The 27,592-nt window shown below is 37.1% G+C and overlaps 2 protein-coding genes across 3 annotated transcripts in view; one reads left to right on the top strand and one right to left on the bottom strand.

Moving 5' to 3' along the window:
* Window positions 1–1,054: 1,054 nt before the first annotated feature.
* atg9a (ATG9 autophagy related 9 homolog A) lies at window positions 1,055–10,078 on the bottom strand. 2 transcript variants are annotated; one of them, XM_079628038.1, is made up of 16 exons: window positions 9,944–10,078; window positions 9,583–9,645; window positions 9,017–9,170; window positions 8,233–8,276; window positions 8,037–8,101; window positions 7,744–7,893; window positions 7,489–7,630; window positions 6,502–7,250; window positions 6,271–6,424; window positions 5,360–5,539; window positions 5,022–5,261; window positions 4,586–4,821; window positions 3,788–3,905; window positions 3,366–3,570; window positions 3,134–3,276; window positions 1,055–2,367 (listed from the first exon to the last, which is right to left on the bottom strand). In XM_079628038.1, the coding sequence occupies exons 3-16, from the start codon at window positions 9,117–9,119 to the stop codon at window positions 2,359–2,361; spliced, it is 2,538 nt and encodes an 845-aa protein (XP_079484164.1). In that variant the 5' UTR covers window positions 9,120–9,170; window positions 9,583–9,645; window positions 9,944–10,078; the 3' UTR covers window positions 1,055–2,358. The 2 variants fall into 2 exon arrangements, with proteins under 2 accessions (XP_079484164.1, XP_079484165.1); XM_079628039.1 differs by having other exon boundaries at window positions 9,583–9,658; window positions 9,944–9,987.
* Window positions 10,079–20,442: 10,364 nt separating this feature from the next.
* myo10l1 (myosin X, like 1) overlaps window positions 20,443–27,592 on the top strand; it is a 62,621-nt gene continuing 55,471 nt past the window's right edge. Inside the window, exon 1 of the mRNA XM_079628035.1 lies at window positions 20,443–21,061. Within this exon, the coding sequence (XP_079484161.1) occupies window positions 21,041–21,061 (21 nt within the window). The 5' untranslated portion in view covers window positions 20,443–21,040. The remainder of the gene's footprint in view (window positions 21,062–27,592) is intronic.

Here is a 27,592-nt window from a genome sequence, read left to right on the forward strand (position 1 = left end):
CTGCTTGGAACGCAATAAGTGGGCGTATCGTATTCAAATAACTTGACAAGTTGACGTCATCTAGTCAAAGAAAAAGCTTCGGTCTTCTAACGATTCATAAAAATGACTCCGAGTCGACTCTCACTTTTGAAAGACAATAACTTTATATACGGTGCACTTTCATATTTCAAACTTTGCAGGATGTTTTTGTCCACCTAGATCTATGTTACACACTACATGAAAGGTAAATTTCAAAATTCCATAATAGGTGCCCTTTAACATTAATATAACAGAATTATTCTAGCAATGTCCTGTTTCTGAACACCGCGCGGCGACATGCCACTGCGCATGCGCTGAAATTACGTTCTGAATATTTGAAATGCAGACGAATATGTTAATCGAATTACGAAGTTTAAGGCACATACTTACAGATCTTTTCACAATCTTAAACCGGATTGTGGTTATTGGTATTGATAAAAAAGAGGAAACATGTTTTTTTACTGTGTTACCACCGTACAGTGCTGTAGTTCAGCTCACGTTGAGCGTTTGATGTTCATACCCACCTTTCACCAACTCATTTAACGTATTGTAGTATAGCATGTCTATCTATCATTTCTTTGTTGTTTACTTAAGAGTTGTTTTAGTTTTTAATTAGTTGATATTGATGAATAAAGGAATTGGTGAAAATTGGGGGCGGTATATGCTCTCTTCAGAGCCCGGATAGCTCAGTCGGTAGAGCATCAGACTTTTAATCTGAGGGTCCAGGGTTCAAGTCCCTGTTCGGGCGGAACAATTTTTCGTTGCTTTTACTAACGAAAAATGTATGTGGTTGAATGATATGCGGTCGTTTGATTTTCAACCCTTTAATTCTCGAACTGTGTAAAAAATAATTAGATTTGTTAAAGAGGTTTGCATTCAAAATATATAGGTAGGCATTCAAAAGCTTTTTTTTCCCGTTATGAAACCAAAACCATTCTTGTACATAAAATTACATAATGGCATCCCCATGGATGATTTTATTTTTGGCACAGTATTTGCACTTTGACACTTACAAAAAAAAAGTCTGAAATTAAAATATACACAAACTATTAAATACATTTTATTGATGCATTTTAAACTGTACAAAATGTAAATATACAACAGCCTAGAAAACGGAAAACGAAAGAAAATGTTAAATGCACAGCTGCAGTTGGTAGATTAGGTAAGGTCACAGAAGCATTTCACAGGCCAATTATTACAAACACATACCAGTATAAAGGTCAAGGGTCATGCACAATTTGCACCTTGAACAATCTCTATGCAAGCAGTGTGAGATATGAGAAATGGTGTCAGTTTATGTTAAACTAAATTTACACTTTTGCCATTTTACGCGGCATTAATGGTGTCAGTTTATGTGAAACAAAATGTACACTTTTGCCATTTTATGCATTGATGGTCTACGAACGAGATCCAACATCTTTGCAGTCACACACAATTAGCTACACAAAGGTTTGTCAACTTTCTTTTAGCAGTTACGGGTTTGAGGATGGAAGGTACAGCTGTCAATCACCCAAAAAGTGTCATGCACATTTTGGGCAACTTCAGTGCCAAAAACAAGCCGGTCCTGAGGTATCTGGAATATATAACGCTTATCCTATAGACAGAAATATACAACTTCCTTTAAAACTGCATGTTTATAAAAACAAATCTGATTTGCCTTTGTGTCATCCTTTGGATCTGAAAAATGATAAAGTGCATTCTTGTTTGATATTGTGCAAATAATAAAACTTAAAGAGCATGCATTATTTTTACAGTGCCATGCTTGAATGATCTTCAGTGGTTTTCCCCCCCTCACAGATATCTGGGATTGACAATACAATCTAATTTTGCAAAGCGTTAAAGTTCATAATGGCACATTGCATATTATAAATATTTCTTCATCCTATCAAAACTATTTAAATTAGCTCAGAAATTCTAAGCACAAACTTCTTGCATCAACACCGACCTGTCCTTTTTGACGAGAACAGAAATGTCAAGGTCAACTGAGTGCAATCCTACTGAACAGTTTTACTCAATGGACTCATCGGAATACCAAATAGACTTTCCTATTCACAATATAATGGCAAAAAAATTCTATATATTACAGGATCAGTTTTGCACCTTCTATCAAGTGGATCAATATGTAAGATGTATGAATAATTTAATATTTTGATGATGTACTAAGCTCAAACCATTGTAATGCATTTGAAATGTTGATACGATGACATGCTGTGGCATAATGATTAAACTTGGAATCTCGAGTTCTATCCAGTAGTAAATAATTCTGACTTTTGTGATCAGTGTCCAAAAGAAAATGGATGGTGTGAGTCTCTCTTGTGTACTTCATCGACGATATACCTGTTAAGTCACCTAGAAGAAAAAAAGAACACAGAAATAAATATTAGGAATCCAGCGCGGATCAATGCTGCTTCCAAGTGTGCCACACAAGCAGGGTCGCCAGGTCTGCACAACTAAACTAGCCCTATGGCCAATCAAAATTAGCCCAGTGTGCATTTCTCCCAAATAACCTGGAGGGGGGAAAAAAATCAAAGCCATAGCAACAATTTAAAAGTAGCCCTGGAAACCCTGCAAGTCCTGAAAGGTTAGCCAAAACATTTCGATCGCCCCCTGGAGGCTGGCTGCAGTATAGGTCGTAAACCCCACCATCTCCATGAAACAAATGGGACATGAGCCAAACTAAAAAAAAAAAAATCAAGTGACACTTTTCCCAAAGACATTTTCTGTCATTTTAGGAAGTTCCTATCGAACTGACGAGTTTTTTTTTTTTTTTTTCTAATAAGTTTGGTTTTAGCTAATTATGTGATGTTATAAAACGGGGTGTGGCATCATCACCAGTGGAATTCTTTCGGGAGTTTCGGTAAGAGATAAGGATTAATGAGGTTTATCTTTTACTTTTCCATAACAGATTTTTTGTTTCGCATTGACAAAATGAGTTGTTTAAAAAGTTCAGGGGGGTGTCCTTGCAATTGAGTCTGCGGGAGTATGGGCAAGACCTTGATACCTGATCACTACTGCAGACTTTGCCTCCAAATGATGTCATCAGCCCAAGATGGCAGTGGCTATTTCTATGACATTTTGGCTCAATTTTTCTACGGCTTACAGTCTATGGTTATACCTTATGGATGTGTGGCGGTAGATCATCCTCAGTCCCCTCCTCTGGCACTGGGTCGTGATGCCGGCCTATTTGATTCTCCTCAGACCAGCCGCCCATAGGCATACGAGGTGTCCTCTGGACTCGAAAGCTTCCAGAAACAGGATCTGCGGGAGACATAGAGTGTCGCTCATGTAAAGACTATAGAGGGGTCATATTTTCGTTCTTGTGATCTGCGGACGGTCATTTCTAGTACCTGAGGTTCCGTCGAAGCGTCGCTGGCTGCCGCTGTGATGTGCTGCCCCCTGCTGGTGTGAGTTGGTGGCGCTAGGGAAAGTGCTGGAACGGGGGAAGTTGCGAGCAGCTTCCATGTCTTCATTGACACTCTCACTGCTCTCGTCACTCTCCTGTCTGTGCCAGGTGTGCCGAGACAGCTCACCTCGCGATTGCTGCTTATGCATCTACATACACATTCGATTAGTATCTTCAGGTGCAGACTACAGACCGACATTTTTCAACAAAACCAGACAAAACATCACAAACGCTTTTAGTTAATTGGTTAATTAGGATGGTTTAGTAAAGGAAAGGAGATAATGGGAATTGTAGGTAGTGGGAAAAAAAAGCTTCTTCTAAATTCCATACATGTATAGTAGAATCAATAGATTTTTGTTGCTTTACCTCATGAATGTAGAGAGCATGGATGCTCATCTCTGTGGAGGCGTATTCTGATAGGATCATACTGGTTAGCTGGCCTTCCCAGGCACTACTGCCAGAGCTGATGGTACGGGCGTCAGTGCTAGACAAGGACAACCCAAGAGTTAAGAGGGAGAACAAATGAACGATATAATGATAGTCAAATTATTTTTACACAGGCAGGGATTTTAAAATTATTCCAGCTATACAGATAAATATATTACCATTCAAAAGTTTGGAATAGGTAAAAAAAAATTGCCAATTTTTATCAATTTAATGCGCCCTTGCTGAATAAAAGTATTAATGTTTTTTTTAATCTTATCCTAATATTCAGATCACCAATTCCGAAATTGTAAATATGTGGTTGTCATTGTATCTAAATGTTAAATGTCAAAATTGCTATTTTAAAAATGTATGTAATTCTAACAAGCTGTATTAATTTCTTTAAGAAATCTTTAAGAAAAAAAACTTAACTGGACTCATTCACAAATAATTGTGCTCAGATTTTCTCAACAGGTGTGTATGTACATACATTTGAACTCTATCTGAATTTGAACATAAAGCGCATTCCGCACAACAAAATGTCTAGTGTTCCTTTCAGAAAATCAATTAAAACACAATAAATGTCCTTAATTTAGGCTTAGAATACACAAGAAAAAACATCATTAAAACTGAAAATGTATATAATTATTATTAATAATAATATTTTAACAACACATGACTATTAGTATATTATATATAGGGTATGTTAATGATTACGGTGTATATTACACTTTTCATTACCCAGAGCCTGTCATTGCTCGCCCAGCCCCCACAGCTGGATGGTCCTGTCGTGGCAGTCTGGCGGATGGGTAGCTGCCTCGGAGGTGTAGACTCGTGCTGACCGGAGAGAGGGATCGGAGGGCGGAAGCTCCCTCACTCACTCCAATGGACACAGGATTGATGGAGCCCTCTCGACCCAGATGCAGCGAGGCCAGGGAAGGGGGTCCTATCAGGAGATTTGCAATAAGACTGCGAGGCTGAAATGAAAAAAGAACCAAAATTAGACCTTTTTGTAACCATATTGTATTTGGACTTGAAAGTGGGTTTTCTACTTAGTCCATATTTCATTCGTAGTTACTAATAATATGAAGTATTAATAAAAGATATATTTGGAATTAGTAATATATCATTAAATGTAATAATCTGATAGATGTTGGCAGTCCAGTTATTTGCATACCTCTGAATCAGACTGTAGTGAATGGGTTGAGGTAAAGACAGGATTCTCTGCTATGATTCCCTGCTGTCCTGTGGCGGCCTCGCGGTGCACCTTCTCTTTCAGAAGACTTATGAAATGTGTGCTCTCCCGAGGGGGCTGCCAGTGTGGATTTGTGATCGCAAAGTGCATGAGGGACAGTTCTGTCTTCCCGTCTTCAGCCTGCTGATAGATGGAGGCCTCTGTTTTCCCAGCAGACATCCACTATAGTGGACCAAAAACAACATCAGAATCAGCAATCTATACAAAAAAAAAGTACAATAATGAAACTAAGTGGAAATGAAAAAAAGGGTTTCACTTACTGCAGGATGACCATGTTGACGGACATCCATCTGTGCAAACGAGCAAGTATCACCCACACCGACCACATCCACAGTAAAGTTTCGGAAAAAATCTATGATCTCCAGAGATTTGCGGCGCAAGCAGAAAATGAGAATGAAGGGAGTGATGACAGGACTCAAAAGCTCCTCAAGAATAAACACCTACAAAAACAAGAGATCAATGAAATGAAAATCTATTTTCTAACTGCAATTGACTGCAAGTACGTATGCAGCCAATCAACAACTGATAGATGGAAATCAAATTCCCGCCCAAGATTTTCCCGCCTTTTCGACAATTTGTTTCACTCAGATGTAAATCACAGAGCAGAAAAAAACTGTTGCTACTTCTGTTTCATTGCAACTTTAACACAGAAACTGCAAGCAGGGAGAAGGGGAGCAGGGTTGACGTTTTTATAGTTTTAATACTTTTACTTTCAAATTTAACCCTTTGAGTTTCATTTCTGCTACTCTATGACTATTGTTTCAATTTAGTTTGTTTTTTCAGCTTATTCATGTTAAATCTATAAATCGCCAGCCATTTTATTTGTAAATTAATATTTTAGGGCTGCCAAAGTTAGTGTTAACTGAGGTTATTAATTTAATAAATAAACAATAATCAAGCAGTAAAATAATTAATCACATTTAGAAGGGGACTCAACAAAACGTCATTATGGTCACCATAATCATGTCTTGATTCTGTAATGTGTGTATCAAAAACTAAAAGAATTTTTTTTGGTCCTTTTTATTTGATTTTAGTTATAAAACTGTAATTATGTTACTCCAAATTTTTTTTAATTTTATGATTTTATTTATCATTTGGTTTTCATTAACAATAATACCACACTGGTGTTGCGTGCAAATAGAAGAATTTCCATAACTTCTGCATGACTTACAGCCTTGTACTGAAAGAGCTGTGCGAACTCGTCTCTGGTCTCATAGCGGTGGGCATTACCCTGCCAATGATCAGGCATGTAGTGAATCTGTGCCAGGATCACTTTAAGCAGCTGCTCTGGACAGAACACCATATGCTTGTCTGGGATAAATGACCTGGGGCAGAAAAAGGAGGAAAGAATGAGCGCAAAACTCTTAGCAGTAAAATACTATCTTTTCCTCTCTTTGCGCACCTGCAGACTGTGATGCCGACCCCAAGTAACGTGATACTGCTGAGCACGTGCTCCACAGCCAATACATCTTCATCATAAATAGTCAAAGCAATCAAAACCGCAAGTATGGAGCCAGCAAAGAATGCCACGTTCTTGGCCACCACCGTCAGTAATGGTGACATGAAGCAGTTCATGTACTTCGAGGAGGCCTTGTAGCCCTTGCTGAGGCGTGACATCAGCTCATGGTCTAGTTCATTGAAGTGTCTGAGGTAAAAACGGCCATACAGAGACCAACATCGAGCACCCAGGCTTCCCGGCTCACGCTTGATCACCTCAGTGTAGCTGAAGAACGCGTAGAGAATCTGCCAAATCAGGATAACTGGACACAAGAGAAGGTTGGCGATTCCAATCCACAAGATCCGTGAGCTCAGACGATCTGCTAGCTCTAGGCGGTTCCCTCCACGTTTGTACTCTGGCTTCAAACTCCACTCGTTTTCAAAAAGAGATCCAGGGCCCCAGAAGAAAATCAACTCAAAGTTATACTTGAGGCCACGGGTGTAAAAAACAGTGTCGCCCAGCAGAGGCAAACGAAAGCGCACAGGAAGAAGTGACTTATTGACCATAGCGACCATGTAGTTTTTAAAGCGCAGTATGCGATGGTAAATGTCAAGCTCTGTCAGTTCTTTTTTGTGGATGCAAATCTGGTGCTCCTTCTGTATCTCAACAATCCTTGCCTGCACCTCCTGCCAGGTAAAATAAGGAAGGTCCGCCTACCAAAAAGAGGGCTGATTAAACATTTAAATAGGTTGAATAATAGAATTTCATCAGTTCCTTTGGTACGTTTTCTCTAAAAATTATCAGCAATTTAAGTGGCTTACTGGCATCAAGAAGACAGCAAGAACTCATAAAAGTGGAGTATACATGCTTTCTTCCAGTGCTGACTCGAAGGTCTGTTAGAACCAAAACGTTTTAGAAAATGTGCTATAGTGAGTTAGCAGAAAAGCTCACCGTGGACATTTTTAGGGCATTAATGTAAAACGATCTGATCTCCCAGTAGCAACAGATGTTGTAGAAGAACTTGACGAGACGGTGGAGCCAAAAGACCCCTGATATGATAAGGATGAAGATGACCGAAACACTCTCACGGATCCTAAAACATACATTAACAAAGGACGGTTTGATTTATAATGGATTATACTGATACAGTAGTAAGAAGCAATAACATTAACGCCACATTAGTGACATTTAATATATAAAATATACCGAGCACTGCACTCGTCCACTGGTAGAAACGCATCGGGCAGCGTAACCTTTGAGGAATCAGTGTGATTAACAAACTTGTTGGCAAAAAGGATGTCATAGTCCACACAGTTAGCCAGGAACACTGTGAATGCCACCACAAACACCAGTTGCCTAGAATAATAAGAGGGAAAATTACATGACAATTCAGAAGGGTAAATTAACGTGATCACTGATCTGTTGTTAACAGACAATACTATAGAGTCCTATCACTTTACACAAAAAATGTCATGTTTAATAAATGAATTGATACTTACACAAGCTCAAATATTTCACCCAGCAGCATACAAGTAAATCCATTCTTCTGGTGTAGATTATAGACTTATTAAATGTTAAGAAAAATATCAGACATGTTGACTGTAATTACTAATTGTAGGTCAATCTACTTGATATAACATTTGAAAAACTATTTAACCCATAAACAAGCAATTCATTTCAGTGTGCAAAGGATATTCTCTGGAAGAAAAGGTCTAGATTTTCAATGTGGTGCCACGGAGCTGCAATAAACAAATTTATTTTTAAATTTTATGACAAAACAACATGGAAAAATTCAGTTATAGTGTCTATGGTAAGAAGCCTGTTGCATATCCATTTCTCATTTAACCCGTATCAAGGGTTAGTTCATCCAAAAATGAAAATTCTGTCATCATTTACTCATCCTCATGTCGTTCCAAACCCTTAAGACTTCCATTCATCTTCAGAACACAAATGAAGATCTTTTTAATGAAATCGGAGATTTCTGTCCCTCCATTGACAGCCTATGCAACTACCACTTTCAAGCCCCAGAAAAGTCATCATTAAAGTAATCCATGTGACTCCAGTGGTTTAACCTTAATTTTAACGTGTGTTGGAGATTAATATGTTGTAAATAAAGTGGACAAATAAAGCACTCGCGTTTTAAATGTATATTATAAATCTGTCGATTGTGTTATATTGTCTTTATACTGTTATATAAAAAAATATATTTTTATTTTTATATTTTACAAATGTAATATATTGTAATCAAAAGTCTTTTGAATTAAAATTCTTTATTTTTATATTTTTTACACTACTTTTCTCTAACCTGTTCCACAGACGCCTAGCACTCCATTGTGGCTCACTGGGAATCCCCGGACCCCAGTTTGAAAACCCCTTATTTAAAGCAAAGTTGCCAAAAGAATAAAAGCATATGATTCTGTCATACAATAGACATACACACTATGAGGCACTGTTGCTTTATTTAAATTGTGGATCTTACATTTGGATCCCTCTGGAACATGCACCAGTAGATTCTCTTCTCCGGGAGGGGAGTCACTGTAGGACGCCTCCAGGCGCTGGTACTCTGTATCAAAGTGGGCCATCCCGCTGTCAGACCCTGAATCTCCTGTCACACACTATCCCTTCTAGTGCCTCTGGATTAAAAGAACACTTATTATAAGCAACCCACTTGGGTATGACACAAAACATGATAGAATAAATGTGGTCTAATTTGTCTTTTCAGGTCATTCAAATATATATAAAAATGACAGGCTGTACTTAAAAAAATACCCAGCCCACAAATACCTAATTGAGCAACAGCAGTGGGCCCACGCTCATTGTATGATTCACGGTATAATAAACCAATGAAATAACACACTCACCCAAAGATAATATATTCAAATCACTGGATTTTGTTGCCATTACGTAAGCAGTTTTAAAACAAGTGCTGAACTAGTTTGACAGCTTTGTCAAATATGCCAACCTCTCAGAACCAACCAATGCTATCTGAAGGAACATCTCTGTATTTAAATATATAACACGGTTTATTACAAGATCAACTCTTACCTTGTACCTCCCTCCATTTCATTTATGAAACCAAAAAGGACTACGGGACCAATTCTGCTCTTCCTATAGATGAAATCGCAAAAAAAACAAAACATAAACACATTCAGTCCATTCTTGCAAAACAGAGCACCGTCGCATAGTCTCCTTTAGAATGCGTAACGTTATATATTATCCTTAAATTACTTTTAATACTTTACTTAAAATAACTAATGTGTGTTGTTATCATTGGCAGGAGGCAACCAGCTATTTATGTCAACAGAAGCCTGAGGAAAATATGAGATGCGCGTCACATTGAGAAACACCTATGCAGCAACAAACAAGCTATTCGATATTCAGAAATATTATGTGGATGAAATCTTACCTCATTCGAATGTGAGCAGCGGTTATTTATGATTAGCACCCTGCTATAAATGCCAAGTTCTCTTTTGTTTTCCAATTTGAAGCATTTTTGGTTTCGATTCTTGACGCACGGTATAGAGGCCGCGTCCACTGTGTGACACATTTGCTGTCCAACCAGAAGCAGGTTTTCGGTGTAAACGAGCCAATGGCATTAGGAGGCGGGTCTTCTTTTAGAAAATACCGCAAACAACATCCTCCCCAATAAGAACCCATAATAAATACACATAAATAATTAATTGTGCCTGAATATTTAAATTACACCGAGGGTTAAACAGTAAAAAGTGATTAATCATAGTTGGTTGTGTTTTACAGGACAACAAATTAAGCATTTTGCAGAATGTTTTGAGGGAACAAAAACAACAGAGATGATAAAGTTATCAAGCAGTTCAAAATGCCAAATCATGCCTTCTAGTGCCTAAATGTTGGTGATGTTTACACTCTCCTGTACTATACAATGGCTCCACCTTGTGACTATAGTTGATACATGAAAAATTAACTGAAAGGCTACGAAGTCTGCTTAAAAAAATCATTTTAAGCCTGCAGTGATATATGACTCTAGATAAAGGCCAATATTTAGATCATAGTACTGGCAAGCTTGGTTGCATACTAGCTGCAGAATTAATGCATGCTGGAATGGTTTAGAAATGGTTTAATCGCAAAGTGTATGCGGGTAGTACAGAAGAAAAAGTGTGTATTTAATGGACAAAGGTTAAATGAATGTGTTTCTTTATTGGCTCATTGCTGAAATTAAGGATTATGGTACAGAGGATTATGGACAGAGTCGGAGTATACAGTAGGCTTAAATATGTTTTGCACTCTCTGTCATGATAGGCTATTCATGAGTATTCAAAAGGACAGAACATAAAAAAATTGCCCCATCACTGATAGCTATTTACAAGAAAGCTATTATATAATGTAGATAGTGGTACAATTGTAAAACAATTCAAAATCAAATCAAAATGTATTTATAAAGCACCTTAAAGTGTAGCCTACCAAAGTGCTGTGCAATTTCAAATGAATTAAATAAAACACAATTGTTACTATACTTTTGATATAGAAAAATATGTTTTTGAGTAGCTAGGTGCTGTAATCTATATTTTAATATGCAGAAAATAATTATCCCTAAAATAACTTAAATAACATCACCGTCTGTTAACAGTAAAATAAAGTTTGCTTGCTTGTTTGTTTGTTTGTTTAGAAAATCAGAAGACGCTTTCAGTTAATCATTTTGCATCCTAACTTTAGAATTTTTTTAGCTAATCAGAAATGGCCGGTTATTTCTCCCTGTCAATTATTTTGCGCGTTCACAGCGAGCAGTCCATATACGGCAAGCCGGAAGTGAAAAAAAGCGCGATGAACTTGGATGAGCGGTTTTCATGAGTTTGCAGGCAGGGTGCAGAATGTTTACGATTTCTCATCTGTCATCAACCGTTTATACAGCCAATCTATCAGGAAAATGAAGACAGAGGAAAACAAAGAGGCAAAAAGGCTTCGAAAAAAAAAGAAAAAAAAAAGCAATACGAGTACATCGGCAAAGCTTTTCATCGCTGGAGGGAGCTGCGAGCTTGTATAACGTTAAGCTAACGTTACTGGAAACAGATGCACCATCCAAGCTTCCTTTGCTTCTGCTTGACAGGTAAAACAAATACCATGGTTATTATGCGTAAAAGCTGTCGGTTTCGTCAGAAATTCGGTCTTCATCAACTTTTAGTACACATAAACAACAATAATTTAAAATATGCATACAATGTCTACCTAAATATAGTGCACAATAAAACAAATTGGACATAAGTCAATTATTTCAGTTGTTAAACTGTTAAAGTCGGCAAAAAAAAAAAAAAAAAAAAAATAGAAGTTGCGATAGTATTTTCACATATCCGAGTGAAATGGCCACCGGGATCGGGAATTGAGTGACAGGTTGTCCCGCCCTCACGCCAGTAAACACGTCATCAGAGAAGAGATGTCGTTGCAAGGGAAGGGAAGTTATTTCGATAAGATTATGAAGGCACATGAATAAATAATATGTGCACGGATAAACCATTTATAATAGATACTGCATACAAATAAGAATAGTCTATTTGGTTTTTATAGTGATTAATGTGTCTCTAAGCCTGGTCTAGAACGGCTAACATTGTGTAGGCTACAGCCACTGTAAATACGAAGATAACCTCATCAACAAGTGTACCATTTTCACTTTATTTCAATCACTTTTGGCATGGCAAGTAGGCTACTCTATAAAAACTCAACTGGGTCAGAAAAATTGCATTACTTGATAACCTGTTGTGTTTGCTGTAGTGGTGTTTGCAGCAGCACCAGTTACCAACATTTAACACACAAGAAAAAAAAACAGGATTTATGATTGTGATTTTTATTTCAGCATGCTTGCCCATGTTGACCTTTGCATGCATTAGTGATATTGAGGACTGATTCAGATGAAATTCTGTCATACTGGGATTGACAGGAGGAAGGAAGGGAAACAGGAGTAAGTGGAGACCCCTCTTACTCAGAGATGAAGTCATTCCTCTGGGGATCCTTAATTAAATTGAACTGCTGCTGGGAACCATATTCATACACACACCCACACACACACACACACACACACACACATTCTCTTTCCTACTGCCTCTGTTGTAAACCCTATAGGAGCATTGTACAGTTTTTCAATATTTTCCCCAAGCATTAAAGGAGAACTCCGGTCAATTTTAACATTGAGCTAAATTTTTAGTAAATTTGGAGTGCTGTCAATACAGAGAACAACGACAAAAATCGGTGTTGCCTACACCGTGTTATCCTCTTTTTAAAATTTGCACCCTATCCAAAGTAGTCGATTGTCGAGTTCACGCGCGTAATCTAAGTAACTAAACCTATGCGCGTGAACTCGACAATCGACTACTTTGGACTTCGACCGAAAACAGGAACTAAATACAGGTATGTGCGCTGGCTGATATAACATCATTTTTATTCATATCTTTCACATCTACTGCAGTCAGATTCACTCGTGTTCACTCTGAAGGAATCACTCAACATGGCTGGGCACTTGTATGACACATCAAGGATGATAAGAGAAATAAAAGCAGGTTTAAAACGTGCCCCATTCAAGTCAATAGGGTGCAAATTTTAAAAAGAGGATAACACGGTGTAGGCAACACCGATTTTTGTCGTTGTTCTCTGTATTGACAGCACTCCAAATTTACCAAAAATTTAGCTCAATGTTAAAATTGACCGGAGTTCTCCTTTAAGAAGGAACTTGTAAGACTGCATAAACATTACATTTCAGCCATAATATATCCTGTGTGTTTTTATGTGGTATTACTATTTTTATATCGCCATATAGAATGATATGATTATAAATTAGCCTACTTTATAATGCTCAAGGTGCATAAACATATGCAAATATAATGTGTATCAATAACATCTTACATTCTGCACAATCTTTCTACTTTATACACAATCTCTCTTTTAAGATGCTGTGTTGCATCAATATATTAAACATTATTTGCATATTACGCATAAACATTACAATACATATGTACTGATTTTGGGCTATTGGTCTTAACCGTTATTAGAAATTAAAAATGTAATTTTCTTACTATAAATATGGACTAGTGAAACTGAAAAAATAATACTACCCAGTACTGCATTACCGGTACTTAATAAAAACTAAATGCTAGTAACATGAATAGATACAGTACTATCTCGTTTGATGCCCTCCTCTCTGATGCAGGTCTTGAAGAGGCTGGATCTGAATACACACATGTATCCATTTCCTGTAGTCCGTGCTTCAATCTGGAGAGCAGTGTGTGCATGTTTGTGAGTGAGGGAGAGATATGCTTTATGGCACAGGGCTTTACTGTGTTATGCTTCAGACATTTTCATATTAAGGATTGTAGAGGATCAAGGTGCACACATGAATTTATAGGACAAGCATTCATTTCTGTATTGAGGGATAATAGAAGAGAGTGTATGCTGGGGGCAGATTCCTTTTTTTTAATAAATGAAAGATTGGATAATCTTGGATTTGGCATGGGAATGTGAGGGAAGCCATGCTGAAGTGTGTGTCTTTATCTCTGTAGTTATAGTAGTGGTTTATAACAATTTGAAGATGCAAAGCTTCAGCATCTTTAATCGCAAGAGTTGGAAGGGAATGTATTCTAACATTCCAATAAATAGATTAGAAGTCAGGTTTGTTGATATATTCACAGTCACACTGGAATCTCACACTCTCTGTGTTGTTCATAGTGCTTCATAAATTAATGAATTCATAAATCCGTTCACTTTCTGTTTGCAATCCTTTCAAATCTTGTGATGATCCACGGACTCTCAACTTGATTCCTTTCTTGTAGCTCTCTGTAAACACAATAAACATATTCACTTTCCCATGGATGTTCTTCCTGTGGACCGGTTGTAGTTTCAGATCACACGCATATTCTCTAATGCAACCCAAGATTGAGGGCAGTGAGACTTCTAAACCTTTTGAAAGTTACCTAAACTTTTGTGAAGAAAGTAAAAGTAGAAAAATATATATTGAAGGGTTAGTTCACCCAAAAATGAAAATTCTGTCAGTAATGAATTACTCTCCCTCATGTTGTTCCAACCCCGTAAGACTTTCGTTCCTCTTCAGAACACAAATTTATATAATTTTTATAAAAACTGAGAGCTGTCTCTCTCCTCCATAGGCTTCTATTGTAATTGAAACTTGCCGGCCCATAAAGTTATTAAAGACATCGTTAAAACAGTCCAAGTGACTACAGTGGCTCAATAATCTTAATTTGTGTTCTGAAGATGAACGAAAGTCTTACGGGTGAGGGTGCACTGACATAATTTTCATTTTTGGGTGAACTAAACCTTAGTTGTTGTTTTTTACACCAAGAATTAAGGTAAATAAAAAAAATATGAATATAAAAACACTGTCAGATGTTTTACAGACTCACCAGCAATCAATGAAAATGATTTCTGGCATCATAAAATACACCCTCCCTGTCTATTGCAGAACCATTATTATGCCTCCAGACACAACACCCAGCACTTAACTACAGCATTAACTGTCTCGTGGCCGTATAGCTCAATAATGGCTATTGATTGATCTGAGATCAGTGGTGAAGATGTGCGCTCGCTTATTCCTCTAAAACATGTAGCTACTATTCCATCAAAATACCCAAACATGGCTGTTTAGCAAAGTGTCACAGTTATTATTGCTTATGGATTTGAACAAACTAACCCTAACCCCTAGTATTAAACTTTCCAAGTGATCTGCAGGCCTAACTTGTTGAACATTAAATATGTGAAAAACTCCCATGGATATACATTGAAGGAAAGACCCGAGCCATTTCTTGAGTCTAGAATATGATTTGGGCCATTGCCTGTGGAGATAAAAAAATATTTGCTGGCAAACTATTTCCAAATTGCAATTTGATTCATAACTATTTTATTATTTTGTTTTTTTCTAATAGGTAACTAAACATCAACTAAGTTACATAATTTTGTGCATTATAAACAAAACTGGGTGAGATATACCATATTGCTAGAAGCACTGTGAGATTTTAATCTGTTCTTATGCTTTAGACAAAAGGAAAATCTCATTACGCTAAGGCCTCTGTTGGTTCACTGAATCAGAGGGATTTATGGTGATGGCTATTGGCTAGTGCCTTTGATTGACAGTAATCTGTTTGTTTCTCACCCAGTGATAACAACAGTATCGACCAGCTTTTACTACTTTCGGGTTCGGCACTAAAAACATCAGACTGCAGTGAGGAGAAAGCATATTCAAGCGAGAAGATCAAGCCTGAAAGTATTTTTAAAAGAATAGAATTGAAATATGCCTGTTTAACTGTTTAGTTTTCGTTCTGGTACCATTTGCTCAGGTGGCTCATTCAGATGCCACTATTTTTTCGAAACAGTTTAAGTTCTAGCCCAGGGGACTCAACTCGATGGGGGTGCTAAACTAAAACTAATAATCCATCTCTGCAATGACTCGGGGACAGTTGGACAGTTAAACAGAACTGTGCATACATACACAACCTCTCATATTTGAAAACTGTCCATGTGCCATCTGACGTCAGCGCATCACAGCCCTATTACAAAAAAACGTATTTTATTGGCATGGCAACATGGTTGTTATAGTTGCAAGAGTTGTCAGTGGTGCCCAAGATGCTATGATGAGTGTCTTTGTCTCTCATCTGTTTCTCCATATGTTTGGGCAAAATAAAGAATAGAACAAATTAAGACAATAGAACAATTAGGAGCCAATTGTTCCATTTGTTATTTTGCCCAAAAAATATGGAGAAAACTTTTCAGGTGCCTGCTATTTCTGTTAACTTATTTTAATTTGAATGCAGTTGGCCGCACCCACAGGATGTTGAATTTGAATTTGAATTGCAATGACAAGAAGAGGAATGAATTTCAGTTCAAAGACATTTAATCATGCAACATTGATTTATGCAACATGTTTTGCAGTAAATCATTCTGAAAATATGTTGTGGCTATATGGTGTTTACTCCTTTTTCATCTTAGAAATTCAAATTAGAATTCTGCATTCCATTTTTATTTTTTTATTAAAAAAGTATTTTTTCAGTTAAAGCTGCAGTTCGTAACTTTTTGGGGTTAAAAATGATCCAAAATAAATTTTTGAGTAAGTACATAACCAGCCAGTGTTCAAAACTATCTGCTTGCCTTAGCTCGATTCAAAACAGTAAGCTTGTAATAACGTTTTTAATTCCAGTGGTACTGGTGTATTTCCGTGGGAAATTCGAGCATGTCTTTGCGTCATTACACCACATCTGTACACATAAAGTAGGTGTCCCGGCTAGTATAGGCTATTGCTTGTGAGGATGTTGGAGGTGGAGATTTATCGCCTTTTCTCACAGCACTTGATATAATTAAACTTATCAATTTGATGGTGGATCCAGAAAGGTTCAAACGATAATAACCAGGGACAACTGGAGATTCACCCATTGTAAAATGCAAAATACTTTGGACTTCGAAGTGGCTATACAGAAAAAAAAGAGGCCAATGCGAAAACAAGGATAAATATCGGAAGGGCTTTTGAAAGGTGGCGTGAACTCCGTGTTTTGAAGGGGTTCAAAACGGACGCAGAGACAGCTTTTTTCTGACAATGATAAATTTGACTCCACAGAAATGGAAACTGAACTACAGGTAGCCCTAAGACACATGCCCTAATATCACGCAATGCTGATGTTGTTAACGTTAACAATCTGAGAACAAAGTATAATTTACACGGTTTGACGTGAAATGATAAACGATCGTTAGATTTAAACAGCGTGATTAACTGCAATGCTTTTTTCCCCTTAGTTGGTCAGAACAAAAGTGGATGTTGCTTACTTGTTCAGATGACATTTTCCAGTGAAAACTCTTATGTTGGTCATACTTCCAAAAAGTATAATCTATGATTGCGAGGTGCAACCCACGTAAAGTTGTTAATTCTGCGAATATCTGTATTTGCAGATTTCGAACAGAGATGGCGACAAAGGGGCAAAAACTATGGACTGCAGCTTTAAATAAAATATAAAAATGTTTAATTTTAATTAGAATTCTGTATTCTGTTTTCTTTAAACTTGAAAGTATGGTAAATACAATTCTCTGTACATTGTAACCCATTTGAATTAAAATGACAATTCTAAATTTGAATGGAAATGGGATTTAAAAGAGGTGTCAAGTAAATTTTGAAAGGGGCACAACCCTGTTGTGTAATCTGGTCTTATTGCACAAAACCAGTTGTGCAGAAAATCTATGATGGTCCAACCGCAGGGCTCGTCACATAGTATATCATATTCTTCTCATCTGCCTCTCCACTTAAAATGACATCACCCTATGAGTCCGATTGATGTCACATTAAAATGACATTTGATTCTGAAGTACACTTTTGGGATATGGCTCTCAGTTTTAGTTCCCTTTCAGTCGGTCACGTTTAACGTACGTATCCGTTCCCTCCTTCAGGGAACGAGGGTTACATACATAACCGAGACATTTTCTTTGTCTCTTGCTCATCTGTCAAACCTGGAACCCTACTGGATCTTCCTCCTTTAAGCCTGCCAGTGTATCACTTTATTGTTTTACTGTTTTAGTGGACTTTATGAGCATCATGCAACACATGCTTGTTGAAAGAAAAGCATCAGGTGAATGATTAAGAAGCCCATTCACGTTAAATTGAGTTGTCACAGTAGGAGAGTGATGTTAGTGAAGGGGGGGACCATGTGGAACTGCCCCAACACTTAAAAATAAAGCAGCTCCATTCAGCAAGATGAAACAAAAGAGACAAGCTTCCTCTGAACGTGAGGCTCTGTTACAGTGGTGTGACCCCAGCTCACGTCCCACAATGGGAGGCAAGGGATAAAAGACTGGAGACAAAGAGGCGACTGCAATACGGGTGGTGTGCTGCAGGCTACACCGCTTACTGGGGGGCCCCTAAAACATTCAGGGCCTCCAGTGACAGGCATGAGCATACAATAGAGAGGCCTGGGCAGTGGAGGCCGCTTCTGGGCTCTATAGTCTGACCGTCTGGAGCACAGACAAGCGTGCTTCTTGCCATCACATGAGTGGAAAGATTTGGCAAGCATAAATAGATGATCATGAATATTATTTTGGTGCTCGGTGCCAGGAAGCTCTATTGGTGTCAATACTAACGCTATTTAATGGCCTGAAATAAAGTTGCAAAAAAATTATGTAACCAATCCCCCTCATCTTTTCTCCCAAAAGACCGCAGGTTAAAAGCCATAATGGAACAGGTGGTACCACTCGCATAGCTGATACTCATTTTGACAAAAAAAGAAAAATAACCTAAAAAGTGTGTGTGTGTGTGTGTGTGTGTGTGTGTGCGTGCTTCAGGGTGTAAAATGAGCATGACTTTCATTTATGTAAGTGACCATAGGGATTTCACATTGTTGTCTTCACAGCTTTTGTTTGTCAGATGATACAGTCATCAATCTTCAATGTGTGTCTGACTCAAACACACATGATACAATGTATTGATACTTTGTCTTGCATGGATTGCAATGCATGAATATCATCTGAGACTTTTTGGCACCTTCTGAAATGTATTTAATGTTCTTTGGCGGCGAAGTTAACAGTTAGCTTGAAGCAATTAATTAATCTTTTAGCTTTCGGATGACTCGTCTTCAAATAAAGAAAGAAGAAAGAAAGAATTCCAATATCTCAAGATGTTTATTTGGACCAAAAGAAAAAGATTGTCTGTGTGTATGTGTGTAGTAGAACCCCATAATTTCCAGCCTTAAAAAAAAAGGGGGCAGAGGTAGTACATTTAAGACAGTTAAGGATCTGGATAACACAAATGTTAAAAGTTAAATTCGTAAAAGAGGTAACCCAGTTCTCATCAATTCTGCTTGATAAATACAGTATTTCAACTCTGAGAATGACATGCAGTCCCACATTGCTCCAGGGGAGCTGTTATTGCAGTTAGTGTGTTATTAGGTGCTGAATGAAAAGTGTCTATCAAATGGCTTGTAAGTCCTCAGGAAAACCTGCTCTTTGTCTCCCCAATTAGAAAACATCACAAAGATTTACAACTCTATAGAGTCAGCACTGAAGTTACATTAAGGCTGAGAGCATTTACAGGTTGGTACTCAAGTGTCTTACTTTTTCTTTTGTTGTGTGTGGACCTCAACATAAAAAAATATATATTAAAAAAACACTAAAAAAGCTTTTTCATACAATAACTAGAATATAGTTCTTGATTAAAATGTTAAAAACTCCCTTTTAAAGGTAAAAATTGTCATTGTAAAATTTTCCCTGTACCTTCTTCACTGTGCTTAGGTCAGTCTCCTAAAATATCATTTAATTTGATATTTTTGACATTTTCAGATTGTCAAATGGTATAACCACAAGTATAAATGTCATAATGACTTCAGAAAGTCAAGCGATGTTTGTAAGACAAACAAACAATGCTTTTACATAGTAAATGTTTTTAAAACTTAAAAAAATAATAATGATTGTGTCTTTATGTATTGGCATGTAGCCTACATGTAAAACTTATTTTAAGAACAAATCGTTTAAAAAAACATTGCATATGCAAGTTTTAAAAAAAAATGGTCATCTTGGACAATTATTTGTCAATGAAAATTTAAAATTACACTGTTCTTCTTGGGCTAATGAATCCGGATTATATTTTATATCTCTCAAGCTGTGGGAGATAAGATTTTAATGATTTAATACATCTACCATCTGCTTTATATTTGACTTTCATGCAGAGAGTGACCAAACTGGCTCTTTATTTAGTTTGAAGATGTTGCAAATATGAACTTGTCTTAAGAGTAATAAGCCAGCCCTGCAGACACCGCAACACCTTCTATAAATGTGAATTGATGAGTGAATCTGCTCTACCCCACCCACTGCATGGCGCATGCAGAAATATGTGTCAGTAGTGCTACCATGGAAACCCATCTGAGGCGCACGCAGTACCACATCCAACACATGGGATTTCTGATCATTCAGATGATGGAATCTTGCTGAAGCCTGTTGTACTGTATTTTAACATATAACGCTTTCGATCTCACTTCATATAGGGCATCAATAACGCACTATAGGCCTACTGTATGCTGTATTATTGATTCAGAGTATAGCTGTAATTTCTGTCATATTTATTTCTGCGGAGCCATATTTTCTTCAGTTTACTACCGGTATGCACGGTAAAAAGGGCAAACTTGGGGGGTTGTCTTTGCGCGCGGTGCGCCGCCCAACCGGAGATGCGCGAGCGGACACTGGCTCATTTGCTCTGGTGCGGACACCGGAGTCAGCGAGGCATGTTTTTGGACTCCGGCGTTTCGAGTAAATAGAAAAGACACTCACAGAAACGAAACACCTGAGCGTTTTCTTTTTCCCACCGGCTGTTATTTGCCAACGGCCGTTTCTCGCGCCATCAGTTGTTCGAATTGCCACCTCACACGCAGGACTGCAGCTCCCTGCTCTTCGTAAACATTCGTGAATGGAAAGCAACTGCAGAACAGACATACATCTTGTCAAACGTTTCTCGAATCCTCTGCAGTTTTGTGACTGATTAGCTGGATCCTCTTGCATCCTCTGAGGGAAGATGGAGACCTTCTTCGCAGAGGTGGGCTCATTCTTGTAATGAAGGCAATGTGTCATTTCATCTGTTGTGCTTTATGTGTAATGCAAAAGCAAAAGATCATGACTATATTTGTGAAATAATGTCCTCAGTAGTCTTATGATGTAAAGACCGGTTGATAATTATCCTTGCATGGCTGTGCCTCAGGATGTTGCATGTTATGCCGTCTCCTCCTATAACAGTGTCATTCCGTTTACATAGGCTACATAACAGTTACATACATACTGTACAAGCGTTTTATTGTTTGTCATTGAAGTGTTTCATTAAAAGCGAACAGTTCGTTATTTCACACGTTGACAGTTGATGTCGCGTGCATCGGTGTCTCGCGCTCGCCTGGGCTGTGGCGCGCGTGAGGGGGGAAGGGGCTCGCGCATTGAAGCAGAGGCAGGGTCTCTAATCTGATATGATGCTTCTTCAAGGGTGCTATGCAATTACATTTTCCAAATTGTTGATTTTCATGCATCTACATTATTTGATATAAATCAATGACATGAAATCTCTCAAAGCCAGCGCGTGACTGTGTTGTGAAGGCTGTCCGGACAATTGGGATTATTACCACATTCCATATTCAGAGCATTCACCTTGAGCCTGATAGGAATTGTTCAGGAACATATATGCAAGGGCTCATATATGATGCCAGCCTGAGTGAATGCATGGTACTTTTGTTTACCTGATCTGAATTCTGCAGAACAGGCCTCACAATATAATTTTAAACTATTTGTTTCATTTCTGCTTATCTCTATAGGCCTACCATTTGCTTATCTTTTTCATTTACAGTACAGTTAGATTGGCATGCCCAAATCTTACTTGATTGGATGATTTTGTCATTGATCCTTCTCTCTGTCTGTTAAATGCACACACTCTTTGCACATCATACAAACATCTTCATTTGATCTAATACTGAATTACAGCATCCCCATTAAGCCATTTATCCGCTTGAGCACATGCTATGTTTCAAATGGTTTTAAGCAGTCAGCATTTAATCTGTGTCAGAGTGGACAGCACAAAAGGCTTAGGGAGTAAATTACATTAATTTATGATGCAAACACTGGATATTGTACTTACCTGAGAGAGGAGTTGGAATCCATGTGTTTATTGATATGCTATAAGAAACTCGAAAAAATAGGATATGGTGGCCGATAGGAAACTTCCCTGTCTATGGAACAGAGGAGGAGAAATTGATCTTTGGATCCTACACAGATCTCTATCTGGAAAGGCTATTCATTTAATTTATGGGGCATTTATGGTGAAACTTGTCTCTGTATATGTTCTAATTGCTGCCTTTCCAAGTGGTTCAGATACGATGCTTGTGATACATCCGCTAGCATGAGTACATCTCTAGATAGATGATTCTTGCCCATGCAAAAATGGCTGCCAAGATGGGAGTTGCAGGTGGTTGGTGGTTTTGAGTGTGTATTTGTGCGGTTGGTCTCTGTTTGCAAGTGCATTGAAAAGTGGTTGTTTACTGGACCAAGTCGACGGCAACTTGTCTTTTGATTTTCTGGTCCCTATATGGCTTGCATCCATTATAATCCATAAGTCCAAAATAATAAGTCTGATTAAAAAAAAAGTAATAGCCTTAGCCAGTGTTAATGTAGGGGTCAGAGGTTAAACTCCCCCCAAGGGAGTTGTGCGTAAACTGATATTTTAAATGATGTAATACATGTAAGATGCAGTGGAGCATATAAGCCCCCCAAAATACACGCCTGACCCACCCACTAATATCCTTATCTCTGCCCAACATCCTAATGTGTCATCTCAGGAGCCCAGGGGTGTTTTTTGAGATACTGAAAGCTCAGTGACCCTTTAAAGCACAACACAGAAGCACATACTGCTCTCTTTCTTATTTTTATTTCCCCTCTTTCTTTCAACCTATCTTAACCCCTTTTTCTGCTGTCTGCTCTGCGGTGACGGTTCAGGTTATCATTTTGGTGACTCAACAGTCCACACCTCCAGTCCCCACAGCAACATTAGAAAGAAGGTATGCTTTATTTTACTGGGTCACCCCATGGTCCTAGTGCCTGGAATGTCATTTTAGAATCATACAGCGCATATATATATTTATATTAGGGCTGTCAAAAGATTAATCGTGATTAATCGCATCCAAAATAAAAGTTTGTGTTTACATAATATATGTGTGTTTGCTGTGTATAATTATTTAGATATATATAAAAAACACACAATCATGTATTTAAAAAAAATTGGTTATATTTATATATAAAATATTTATATATAATATAAATGTATATACAGTATATAAATGCAATTATTTCTTAAATATATACATGAATGTGTGTGTATTTATACATAATAATTATACACAGTACACACATATATTATGTAACACAAACTTTTATTTTGGATGCGATTAATCACGATTAATCTTTTGACAGCCATAATTTATATATATATATATATATATTATATATATATATATATAGAGAGAGAGAGAGAGAGAGAGAGAGAGAGAGAGAGAGAGAGAGAGAGAGAGAGTTGCTTGCTTCCTTTTCATAGCAATTTTCTAATGTAGACCAGAGATTAAAGTTTAAGTATACTGACTATATAATAGATGATGGCCTACATCTTTAGAGGAGGTTCTATTTTTATGCACATGATTTTTAAAAGCTCAGTTCAAACTACAATCTCCTCAAACTCCATTTCTTTAAGATTCATATATATATTTTTTAATAATAAAGCATATTTAGTAAAGATTTTATTGGAAGACTTTTTTTATCCAAAGAATGCCATTCCATAATGGTGTGGGTGTAACAGCCAAATCAACTGCGACTGAATTTCTCCCAATCTGGCATCCTGTGGTCACAACAATTTGGCAAACCCAACCTTGACCTTTGATGTCAAGAGTACCAGAGTTCCTCACTTATTCTTGACCTTGGTGAAATGTAAACACTGCGAGAGTAGTCTAAATCCTAAAATCATGGATGGATATTATATTCTATTAGAGAAAATATATTTTTTTTGACCTCACTCAGTACTGGAAAGAGTGTCCAATTGAGATTCTGAGTGTATGTGTGTAAAACTTGGGGTTTGCATTAAATTTGGGTTTGTAGTAGGCCTAATTCATAAACATTTTTCCATGTGCACGCAAAATCACCTGAGCTGTGGGAATTGTCAGGTCGGGGCTTTTCTTTTCTTTTTTCTAGTCAAATTCTGGCTTTATTTTAATTCCTTTATAAAATTCTTGAGTCTCTGCACTTAGAATTACTTATAGCCAAAAACGAATAATTGCAGACACAATTGTGCCACTTTGGCATGTCCACAAACTGAAGCAACATCAGCAGTGGTTAGTGGAGAGTGCCAACTCAAACTGTTTCTCACCAGACACAGAGACCTATTTATAAACATGGGCTGGGGGGTAAAGCAGAAAAGGACAGGAAGTCAGAGAAAAGAGTGCTGAAGGATTGAGGGGGGAAATGGAGAAATAAAAGAACAAAGCTAATAGAGCAAACACTGACTATCTCTGAACTTCTGAATGGAATGGATGTTGGCATGCATGCCATTTACATTTTTATGGCTTTTGGCTATTTATAGAATGCTAGTGTAGGAAATTTAATATATAAAAATAGGAACTCATGATGTGTTGGTACCATTTTTTATTTTATTGCTTTAATTTGGACATTTATTGCATCTAATTTTACCTATTTTTACATTTAGATTAACATCGTCCAACACCTACTAATCTAGTTGTTTTAATATCAGTTACATGATCTCAAAATGAATATATTCAGTTTTCTTATGGATTCTTGTGAGGTTTCAGTTGAAAGTTCACCATAGTCTTTTATGGCGACAAATATTCAGGATATCATCAACACGATGGTGGATTGTCTTTTTGTAGTTTTCATGTGGTATATTATAATGTTATCATCATACCTAAATTAACTTTTAGCCTTTTCGCCTTTTTTTTTTTTTTTGGTAATTTTGATCATTTTGTTTTGACAACTTATAGAATTTTAATATTGGCCATTTGTTGGTTACTTTATGGTTATTTTCAGTATCAGGCACAATTGTAATATTGGTGTTTCCATATATGAAGTTGTTGGTAAGATCAACCGTGAGAAATTTAAAGCGAAACGAATGTGATTAGTTGACAGGTTGCAGGAGCTTCAGCAGATGTTTTATACAGAGCAGAAAATAAAGATCATTTGATGTGTCATATCTGTATCATCCTCTATACATGCATTACAGAGACTGTGCGTGCGTGCTCGTGTGTGTTCTTCCAGGTCAGAGCAGAATTCATGTTTCATGATGACATGATTGGGTGTCCTTTCTCGCTCTCTGTGTCGCTGGTTCTGAGGAAATCAGCCACTGGAGATGTGTGACCTATATTTCCTTAGCAGCTTCATTTGAAAGCGAGGGTCTTGATTCGTTCCAGTGTGAATCTCTCTTTCCCTCTCTCATATCATTCTCTCTTAAAACAGCATTATTTTACTGCTGTCTCTCTTCTCTTTTGATCCATCCATTGCTGCAATGCACTAATTTAACAGGTTGTTTGAGGCTTCATATATGCACTTGTTATCACATACTGTTGGGCTTTGGAAAAGATACCTTCAATTTCCATTCCACTGCATCATCTTCTGTCTTCTTTTTCCCCTTGCACTTGTTTGGTGAAAAGCCTACGTGTGTGTGTGTGTGTGTGTGTGTGTGTGTGTGTGTGTGTGTGTGTGTGTGTGTGTGTGTGTGTGTGTGTGTGTTTGTGTGTCACCTCTTATCCTGGAAAGTTTTCTTTCCTTAAGTATCTGATTTTCAGTTTCAGATTAGAAAAGGATTCAGAATCTCGCCAGAACCATTCATTTTGGAATTAAATTGAATGTATTTTATTTACAGTGCCCTCCACTTGGCGGCTGTGAAAATAAATCAGCATTGTTTTCTTTCATTCGTTCAATCTTTCATTCATAAAATTCTAACCTTTCATTGAAGTAAAATAATTGAAACATTATGAAATAAATGTTTTTCTCTTGTTCATGTTCACGTTGGCCACAATTATTGGCACCCAATTATTGCAACGTCCTTTTCCCAATATAACATCTCTGATTCTTCTTCTATAATGCCTGATGACGAGTTTGGAGAACACCTGACAAGAGATCAGAGCCCATTCCTCCATACAGAATCTCTCCAGATCCTTCAGATTCCCAGATCCATGTTGGCGCTTCTCTTCAGTTCACCCCCTTGGTTTTACACATTGTGATAAATGATTAAGGGAATTTGGCCTTTTGTGTTTCCTCATATTTAAACTCCTGTGGAACAGGAAGTCATGGCTTGACAATTTCTTGCTCCTATAGTCACCCTGATGTGCTGAGAATTTTTATTATTTTTTAAATATGAATGGGAATATACTACAGAGATATTTTACTCCTAAGAATTTCTAGGTGTGCCAATAATTGTGGCCAACATGCATTAGAGAAAAACATTTATTTCATAATGTGAATTTCCTCCCACTTTCAATTGTTTTACTTCAATGATAGGTTAGAATTTTGTGATTTTTTTTTTTTTTTATGAATGAAAGATCAAACGGATAAACAATGAAGATTTATTTTCACAGCAGCCTTTGCTCATTGTTACAAAGAGTGACAGTATTAGTGGAGGGCACTGTATCTTACATGGGATTTTAAAACTATTCATTGTTCTCAGACATCAGGACTATAAGCTGAAAATATTTCTTGATTGTTTTTACAAGACATTTGGTGGTCAGATATGTTCATGCAATATTTGATAAACTGTGCAATCAACTTTTTTCTACATTGCTGTCTGTGCTTGTTTCAAGTCTCTCGTATCACAAATAATTTCAACTCAAACCATAGAAAGTAAAACAACTGCATCATTAATTTAAAATGCACCATCATATTGTTCCAACTGAAAATCTTGATTCCTGGTTTAAACCTGTTTTGTTCAGTTTGGCTAAAAGCAAATAATACTCCCCATAGAAAACATTAAATATAATATAATATATATATATATCTTTTTTTTTTTTTTTTACATAACCGAATGCACATTATAAAAAGACTTCGTTTCATTGAATATTCCTATGTACTAAGTAAACTAATTAAAATTAAATTTTACTAACTAAATGTTTTTAGTTTTATCTTGAGTGAAAATTATACTTTCATATTTTAACTAATTTAGCTTTTTGGGGGGTAAAATTAAGTTTTGATTTAAGTTTAAATTAAAAAAATTACATTGACATACATTAAGTAACATTTTGGTGTCAGAGAGAAGTATATTAAAGAGAAGTCTTTGGGAAATCACAATTTAAGGTTTGAACCAATCTAAAAATTTAATAAATAAAAATAAAATAAAACATTTATAGGTAGTATAATAAGCAGGATAATGTTTCCTGATTCACCCTGTCAGGATTTATTTTGCGATAGTGATTGGCTGACTACATTATCCCTCCCTTAAAATATAGGACGCATATTTAGTTCCAGCTCACCCACATAACCGTATTACAGGATATGCAGTGACTATGAAGGGCCTCAAAATCAGGATGGAGACAGAGACATG

The sequence above is a fragment of the Phoxinus phoxinus genome (genome assembly GCF_949152265.1).
Source record: "Phoxinus phoxinus genome assembly, chromosome: 11".
NCBI classification, from domain to species: domain Eukaryota; kingdom Metazoa; phylum Chordata; class Actinopteri; order Cypriniformes; family Leuciscidae; genus Phoxinus; species Phoxinus phoxinus.